Consider the following 9,671-nt stretch of genomic DNA (forward strand, 5'->3'; position numbering starts at 1 on the left):
AGCAAAATGTCAATCAATCTGGTACTTGAGGACTTGCAAATTTAATATGTCTATTTACCAAATTATTTATGAAACTAAGACGGGGCAAAATGTCCTACGTACCCTTAGTAAACCAACCTTTAGTTAGCCACAAAGGCGGTACTGATATTTCGGCCCTTCTTAGTTAGCCACAAAGGTGGTACTGATATTAGGCAATTAGCTAAACTCTTAGAAGTTCTGTACCCAAATCTTTTATGCTTTCTTATAGAACTCAGTTTTTCTGAGATGGCTGATGGATAGATGGCCAAGCTCATTTTGAGTCACCAAAATTGAGATAGGAAAAAGGCTTCCACAAATTATAGATAGATGTTCCATTTTACAATGGTTGAAATAATTCAAAATTTCTGAATTACAACTGTAGAGCATCTTGTGACAGTTTATCAATTTGTGTACTTGTCAAATTTATTTACTCGCTTTCTTAAAACCCCTATAAATATTCAATTAGAGGGAAAAAGAATAATACCCCTAGGAGCAAAGAGAAGGAAAACTGAAAGGAGGTTACATCTTGAGATCTCGGCAAATACAAGCAGATTATGATTCAGATTACGGTGTATGCGACCAGTTGGAGTTCATAATATCATGATGCAGCTTGTCAGCAGAAGACCCAGATAGTTGATCTCAAACAACAAATATTTTTTTCACATCTAGATCCAGAGTTCAGAAGACCAACCTTTGCACTCATTGGTGCAAGCTGTGATACACGAAACCAAATGATGCCTGGAGAATCACATAAAAATCATTAGAGAATGACATAGCTCACCTGAATCTATTGACAATAAACTCCAAATATGTTCAATGGAAAAAAAAAAAATTTGATTCACTCACCTCAAACTGCATGTGAATAAGTATGAATCTGGTATCTAAATAAAATGTTTAACCTCTGTTGTCAAGGTTGCTGTTTTTAGAATACGGAGTAAGCGGAGGAAATGAAGGCACAGCACGCAGTACAAATTTGCGGCTACATTTTACGGCTTCTGAGGAATTAATATGATTGTGAGGGGGAGAGATCCGCTTCTTATTAGGGGAGCTCAGTTTTACAGATTTAATGGGGGTAGGTGACTGCTTCAGTATCTCAGGGGTGTCATCTTCAAATATGTCAGATTGTTTGCTACCTGTACCAAATTCTTTGAGTTCAGAAGTGGCCAACTGTGTGATTGGAGTAATGGGTGAGCTTCGCCATCGAAGAGAACTACTTGGTGCCAGAGGACCACTTTCAGCAAAAGACTCAGGCTGTGATATATTTCTCAAGATGCTATTTTTTACATCAGGTTTTGCCAATTGGGACGAACAATGTGCATTTACGGACTCATCATCACCTGCAAGTACTAATCTGTCTTCTGTGTTCTCCGGGCCTTTCTCTGCATCATGAACACCTACATCCGTACATTTATTTTTTTCTAACAGCTCACCATGGTTCTGTGAATTTGATGGAGAAGCTGGGTTTTCTTCAGATGTCAACGTATCAGTATGAGATTCTGGAGGGTGCAAAAATTTCCTGAAGGGTAGCCGAGATTTGAGAGCATTCTTTTTCTGGCTGCATCAAATAAAGACCATGCAGTTAGTGAAATGAAACTTCAAAGATACAAGGACCAAAGACTTAAGGCAGATATAATCTTACTCTGAGCACTGCAATGCTGGTGTAATTGGTGTCAGGTTAGGAGAACTGTGCACCCTACTGCTGACAAAACTATTATTGACAGTCATTGTTCCTTCTGACATTTCAACAGATGCTCTCTTAAGCATAATTTCTCTGGCAATATTATAATCTGCAAAAGGAAAGCATCATTATTAATATTGAGCAGATAAGCTCAATGACAAGGCAACATAACTTCAACACAATCCATGCAATCAGTAACTTTCTTTTAATGCCCTCAATAACTGCAAGTTGTGTACATTAAGCAGGATGCAACTAAGCTAATGATAAATTCTATGTTTGCACCAAGTCTATTTAAAACAAGAAGCTATAAAAGAAGGCATAGATGAGACAATTTGATGTAAAAAGTATACAATTTGGCCCCACTAACATAGGTAATAAGTCCAGGTTAAGGTCTTGCTAAGAGATTGAAGCGTAGCAAAAACACATTAAATAACTATGATAAAAAAGCAAATTAAGAGGGAGTTTGTTGTAGAAACTCTACAAAGTATACCATTGATATCAACCAACACTAACATCATGAGCAGATTATGGTTATGGTATCATTTGGCAACCAGCAATAAGTCCCAAGTTGTTTTAGCATGTTTGACCGATTAAATAGCAGATTCTCTAACAAGCATTTGATAAATTACTAGTTAGGAGTTTTCTGTAAGCTTTTTGGATGCATATATTGACAACAACAAAGAAATAGATAAATAAATAAAACAATTTAATCTAAAATAGGTAAATAATTGGTAATCAAATGGTTTGTTGTTCATTTCAATATGCTCCTTCCATAGCATATTGAAAAATAGCATACTGACCCCATCCTACTCTTCAATCTAATTCATAACAAACACCTCTAAAAGTAGATTAGCTAGTCAAATCTATTACGAGTATTTAGCTTATGAACAACTCTGTTTGCTCCAATATACTATTTACAAAAATCCTAAAAGCTATAGGAGAACAGACAAGCTCCTGTCAACAAAATTTAACATAGCAGCTTACTTGTACAAAATAGTATAATTCAAATTAGGAATAAACCAGGTCTATGCAATATTTTATCAGTTTGTCAGCAACTGAAACAGTAGGTAGCCCCAAGGCCCTCAATAGCTGATGAGAATAAAAGACAATATTGATTCTTCATTATTCTAACATTGCACATATGCAGGATGACAATATTTATCAAGGGATGAACACTATTCCTTAATTTTTTACTTCAGTACTGATAAACCAGCTTTTGCAGGTCAGACCAGATCAAATACAAGTATATGATATTCCTTAAATTTATGGTTCAGATGCATTCATTAATGATTTATGGTTCTTCTCTGTTACTGATTCCTTTTGTGTTCACAATTTAGTCAAATTCTTGCTCCTATTGAACCATGTAAAATAGCCTCTTCATTTGGTTAAACTTTATTGTAAATCAGTAGGCTCTCCATGGTAATTATCAGAAGAAAATTTCCACTATAATTGTTACTGGTTTTATGCCAACATAGCATCTACACAAGAGTACAAGACTATGCACTGCACCCCTAGAAGATTTTCTATATAACCGAGCCTAATTTACAATCTTAGCTTCATTGTCCTTACCATAAATACACAACCTATATTAGATCGTTAGATGTGGCAAAAAATTAGATATATATAAATGCTCCACTCAGCTTTAAGATAGTAATTAATAAGCATAACCAAAAACCAATCCTCTTTAGATTCAATACTGAAGAGCAAAGTAGTTCTTTACTTCTTTATAGCAACCAGGCGCTAATCAAATTTAGCTACCACTTGGCCAGGCTATTTTATAATGCAGCATGACATGATTGTCGCAGCTCAAGGACTAAGCAGTGAGCAATCCAATCTTCAATCTACTTGAATCATTTACTCAGCCCTTGCATATGGGTCAAGGATGTGATGAGTTGATTTTCAAGTTTCAACATAATGAATATACATAAAACTCTACGGAAATATCATCTTGCTATGTTTGGCATAGTAATGAGAATTTTTAATATTCTTTCGATTGGATTTGTTTGGTCTGTTATGAAGGATATAGAGCCATCCCTAGGATAATCAAAAAACTTGAGACCCAACCAAAAAATGAGAAAGAGAAAGGAAGATCTTGAATATTGTGGAGTAGACCAGAGTGACAATTTATCATAGTACGGAATACAACAACAACAATCACAGCAACAGAGTAAAAATTCAATTGCTTGGTAAAAGAAAGTGAAGGAAAGGTACATGAATACAAAGTCTATACACCAGCACTAGCACAAGAGGCATTAGAATATCAGATCAAGCACCACAAGTTGCTCAAGAGAGTATTATTTCAAAAGGGATCTGAGCTACATAAAAGTTGCTAGTATAGTTGTCCAAGACTAAAGAAAGTCAATCCAGATCAGACAGTTGTGTATGAAGAGATATAGTTGTGTGGATAGATCTCACCAAAATTAAGTGCAATAATTAGTCGCAGAAAAGTGGAATTGACTCGTTGGCCTAGTAGCTTGCTCAAATATAAGCTGATAAACTACAGACTCTCATGAAAAATGACTCCTTGTACTGTTTAAAAGCAGATTAACAAATTGAAAAGAGTTTGGCATAAACTAGGGATATAGCTGATCACCATTTCTACATCCTTTTCAGCTCTTCATTTAGCACGTGTGTTACCAATTACCATTTACATGACAACAAATAGATTAAGGTTTGACAAACATACATGTTAGTAGCAATAAAACTATCTACTGTGCTCTAAAGCATCATACTATAATGGAACCAATAATGGGGAAAAAAAAAGGTAAGATCAGTTTGCCATTCTATCTGCCTTAAACAGTTAAACTCACACCCACATTTACGCCCAGGCCCATGCCCATAGACATACCCACACCCACACCCATGCCCATACACACACCCACACACACAAAGGGCAATAAAAACTTCTCAAATATAATTTACCTTCTCTTATTCCATATATATTTTTACATCCTTCACAACGGCATCCTTCAGAGCATCCGACATTAGCCTGTTAGTGTTACAAGATCAGCAAAAGACATAGGTATGTAGCACAAAGCCATATACTATATGAAAAAATAAATAATAATAATAATACAACAAAGTAAGGAACCATCACTGTTTGGTGGTAAAAAACCTGATAGCACTCGCAATATTTCTTAAGACACATAGATTTTTTGCAATTGCATCCTCTTTTATGCCTTGCCGAGGATGGAGTTGACAGATTGCTGACAACCTGCCGATATTGAAAACAGATAAGTAACAACTCTTCCAAAATACATTCATGATATAGGGCATATATAAGCAATGGTACCTTGCTGCTGGTAGGAGAAGCTGTGACAGTCTGCAAAACTTTTGGAGCAAAAGCGAGTGGATTTCTGGATTCAATTTGTTGTCTTGTCTCTAGAACTGTATCTTCATATTCAGGTCGATTAAAGCATCCTACGCAGGCACATGATTCACCACAGTAAAATCCCGCAGCAAAACAATCACAATAGCTGCAATCAAACCATCAAAATCATACAGGCAACAGTGAGTACAATGCATCACCAACTGAATTAAGTACAGCAAAGGGGCAAAAACACCTACAGTTTTAAACATTTGGTCTTTCTGCAATTACATCGCTTGGTTGTGTCATCATCCGTAGAGCTTGAGGTCTTTTTCCTGGAGGAACAATGTCAGAATCCAAGCAAAAAGATTTATTTACAATTGACTTGTAAGACAGAGATTTAATGCTTGCCTCTTCGTATTTGGGCTTCCAAGACTAGACTCAAAATTTTCCACAAGATCTGAACTCAATGTAATCTTTTCATTTATAATTGTAGAAGCAGCATGTAGCTTTGTCTCAATGGCATTGTTAGATTGTTCGATAGCTTCTGAAGCTGTGGTGTTGTCAGACGACGGTAGTGAGCAGGCCTGATGTCGATCTATCTCCTCAGAGCTAATTAAAACTTTCCCAGTTACATTAGAGGCATCGACCTTTCCATCTGATTGATTGCTTGTGAGAAATAGCAATTTTTTCCTTTCCACTCTCATCACAGATGACTGCTGATTAGTAAATGCACTATCCGTTGATCTGGGGTAGACTACACTGTTCAGATGCAACCCTATACCTAGTGGCTTGGAGACGGCAACAGCATGACTATCAGTAACTGAAGAAACACAAGTGTCAACAGCAGGTTTAGAGAAGTTGTTCATTTGCTCACTCCCTAATTTCCCAGTGGACATATTAACTGATTCTTGAATCTGGGCACTAGAAATGGGGTTCCAAAAACCAGGTCCATCAACAGAATTTATCCTTTGACTCTCATCAAAAAGACAACGTCTGAGAGTGCCACGTTCGAAATGACTGGCCTGCATTAGGGTTAAGAAAGTTGTAGAAAGGTATAGTTATTTTCACAAAGGAAATAGAATATGAACATCAACTGACTTAATGACGTGAGAGAACACTCCACAACACTCACATGCATTGATCTCAAAAAACTTTTGCCTTTAAACTGTGCAATTAAGGAGAAAGACTTAGGAAAAACTTAAATAATGTATTCTGAGACGTAAACTTTGAAAATCAAATCGGAGTGAGGATAGACATATTGAGAGTTTGAGGAGGAAACAAATAGACCTTCAAAAATAAGCGGGGGTACTGGGGGAGGGTGTGTATCTATAATCACCTCATTGAAAGAATCTCCAGTTTGACATTTTTCGGATGTATGATCTGTCAACAAACTGGATGAGGCACCCGAACATTCAGAAGATGAAATTACATGCCGTGGTTCATTTTTCACCAGTCTAACACTGATTCTGGACTTTGCTTGTGAAATTCTTTTACCCTTTTGCAATGCAGAACCATTCAGGCCCAGAGCTTTGCCATTTCCAACATCTATTTTCTCCAAACAACCACTTTCTAGAGAAGGTTGGGCATTGTCAGATTGTAATTTTTGTGAAGAATTTGCACAATTGCCAGGGTCGGTTAAGAATTCATCAAGGCAACCAGATGGACTGCAATGAGCATCCGGAGCTAACTTTTCAGTGTTGCAATTCTTTTGATCACCATAAGCCAAACGATTATGAAATTCAGGTTCTATTTTAACAGAACCACCCAGATCCCTTCCATTTTTGTGACAGTTGTCATGATCATGATCATGATCTTGTGAACATTCTGAATTAGGCCCAGAAGATTGTAGCTTCCTGAAGGCAATCAAAATCTCACTTACTTTCTGAAGCAATATATAGTCGCTAAAAAGAAATTTAAGGAAGTTTATCAGCAAAAAAACATGGTTACATGCCTGTTGAATAAATTTGTTAGTGAATTAAAGCGCGGTGATGTAAATACAAGTGGAGGTGAAGCTAGCCCAGGGAATCCTTGGGCAACAGGTCCACCTTTGACAGGCTGTATGGGAGATAGGTTGCTTAAGTAGTTGAATACAGGTGAATCCTGCAGAATAGAATTTATTGCAAATTAGACATTATAGTCGGATGACATTTGAATGTTAAAAGTTAATGTCGGTCACAAGCTATTCCCAACTTAATTTCCTTACGCCCACAAGTCCAAACAATAAGCATGGAGATAATAAGTATTCTGGTGCTTTCTTTTTACAGGAGTTTAAGAAGAACAGGCTAGACTTGGAAGCATGTATATAACAGCAAAAATTCCACAAGAGACTATCCATCCATATGAAAGAAAACATTTTCTTTGAAACTCTCACGTGCACCCTTAGTCTCAAATAAGTCCCAAACTCCCAATTTGATCTTTGTGTTTATTGTAAACTCAAATTGAAACCAAATGCTTTAAAGTGGGTGATCTGGCTCTTCTATCTTCAAAGTGCTTAGAAGGATTTAACATAAATGCTTAGGGTGTGCAAAGGCAGAAAGAACTAAGTAGTCTTTCATCATCAGTCAATACTAAGGTGCATGAAAGAAAATGCCAACCATAACCCCTCGGAAAAATACATATATCTTCACAAACACAGAAGTCCATGGATGCCTCACAAAGTCACAAATTTCCTGACTCCCAAGTATCAACTCACTCCAAATGACCATGGTTTAGTGAACCAGATTAGAATGAACCCGAATTACAAGTCAAAATGATACTTCAATGTGGGCCACATGGCTCGTGATTCCTACATGACTAAGTTGATTTTATGAGGGTATAAGAAATGAGTATAACGACATAAGAAAAATAGTGCAACCGTCACTAATCATTGGTCTAATACCAACTATATTCCTAACCCTATGTATTTTAAGGAACATCCTTAGAACCTGATTGAACAGGTTTGCAGTACTGAACACCAAAAATGAGAGCAATGGACCCTGATTCTACTATATGATCAATAAACACATCTGACATTTGAAAGAAAATTACCCCCCCCCCCGGTCTTTTCCTCATGAAGGTTGGACTTATGGGTTTTGAACAGGTTTGCACACCTAAAATGAGAACAATGGACCCTTGATTCTAAAATGTGATCAACAAACACATCCGGCATTTTGAAAGAACATTACCCCCAACCTTTTGCTTGTGAAGGATGGACTATTGGGTGAAAGAAATCTTCCATCCGAGAGAAATCAAACGGACATTAATCCCAACAAGCTACACACTAAACTGAGAGCACAACCCCACTAATTATAACATGAAGAATCAATAGACCATACACTTTAACAAATTCCATCCTAAGTCCCAATTGTGTACAACATTTTTGTGTGTGTGAGGTGTAAAACATAATCATGGTATAGTATGGATATCAATCTGCAACATTTTCAGCTAATGCCCAATGGTCTATAAGAAAACACCTACAAATTTGATGCTACATCATATAACACTCGGAGACGGGAACGGGGACATTGGATTTGTGACTGCAGGAAACTTGGAGAAGGGGATGCAATTGAAGGGTCAAGGACTAGAATACTCATTATCATTGAGACATCCGTCAAACCCACTTCAAACCCTACCCACATTTGCACCAAAATCATCAATTTCAACCTCAATTTGCTGAATACAAGTAGATGATTACCCCAATTAACAACAAAATGGAAGTAGATTAGCCGATGAAAGCAAAAACTACATAAAATTGGCAGTGGATTTTTGTGCAAAAACTAAAAGATCTAGCATTTGATTACTTCAAATGAACTTAAAAATCAAATTTAAACTGAAATTACCAAAATCAAAACATTAAATTAGATAGAAAATTAGTAGGAGAAAGAGATTGATACTTGAAAAGCAGAAGAATCTGATGGAGAAGGATTGATTAATTTGATTTTGCGGGTGTTAGCAGGAGTAGATTTAGATTCTGGAGTGTCCATTTTTGCGAAAAACCCTAACCCTAATAGAGAAATGTTGCAGCTGTAGTAGAATGTTGAACCCTCATCACCTGAAACTGACTGCTATTAGTGAGGAGATATGTAGAGGAAGAAAAAGAGAAGAAAAATTACACTTGTATTTTTTTACTATTTTGAATTATAAAAATGGAGGGAGAAAATTATTTTTACTCATTTTCACTTAAGAAAAAATAGGGAAAATAGAATATCAAATAAATGATGGATGGAATTGCCAATATAACTTTTTTTAGGAACAAAACATATATTTGATGATAATTTAAGTATACTGTAAATAAATTTTTTTACCGGTGAAAAATTAAAAACGATTTTCATCCAAAATGCTTTTAAAAATTAAGAGTTGTAAATTCCTCAAATATTATGCCATTTTTTTTTAAACAATTATTATGCCATATTTTAACAAAATTCTCAACATATTATCCATGTTTTTCTTGTAATAATGAAGGATATATACCAAAATGCAACTTTGAATATTGTCATTATTTTGTTGCTTTAAAAACTTATAATTAGATATAAAGTAGTTCATTAAATAAGAATGCCAATAATAATTTAAAAATACTTCGTAGATTGTTAATATATGATGTGGACAAGAAATAAGATTAAAAGGGAGATTATTTCAAGTACTTAGGGTAGTTTTATGTAATATCATGGAAATCATTCTAATTTAAGG

General features: G+C 35.8%; 1 protein-coding gene across 1 annotated transcript; it reads right to left on the reverse strand.

Moving 5' to 3' along the window:
* Positions 1-335: 335 nt before the first annotated feature.
* On the reverse strand, positions 336-9,075 carry LOC110723150 (protein tesmin/TSO1-like CXC 2). Its single transcript, XM_021902470.1, has 11 exons — positions 8,879-9,075; positions 6,958-7,106; positions 6,343-6,859; positions 5,415-6,028; positions 5,264-5,338; positions 4,989-5,172; positions 4,812-4,910; positions 4,619-4,685; positions 1,658-1,805; positions 865-1,573; positions 336-756 (listed from the first exon to the last, which is right to left on the reverse strand). Exons 1-10 carry the CDS (start codon positions 8,966-8,968, stop codon positions 913-915), a joined length of 2,604 nt encoding a protein of 867 aa, XP_021758162.1. The 5' UTR covers positions 8,969-9,075; the 3' UTR covers positions 336-756; positions 865-912.
* Positions 9,076-9,671: the final 596 nt, after the last annotated feature.

Source organism: Chenopodium quinoa, unplaced genomic scaffold (genome assembly GCF_001683475.1).
Source record: "Chenopodium quinoa cultivar QQ74 unplaced genomic scaffold, ASM168347v1, whole genome shotgun sequence".
NCBI classification, from domain to species: domain Eukaryota; kingdom Viridiplantae; phylum Streptophyta; class Magnoliopsida; order Caryophyllales; family Amaranthaceae; genus Chenopodium; species Chenopodium quinoa.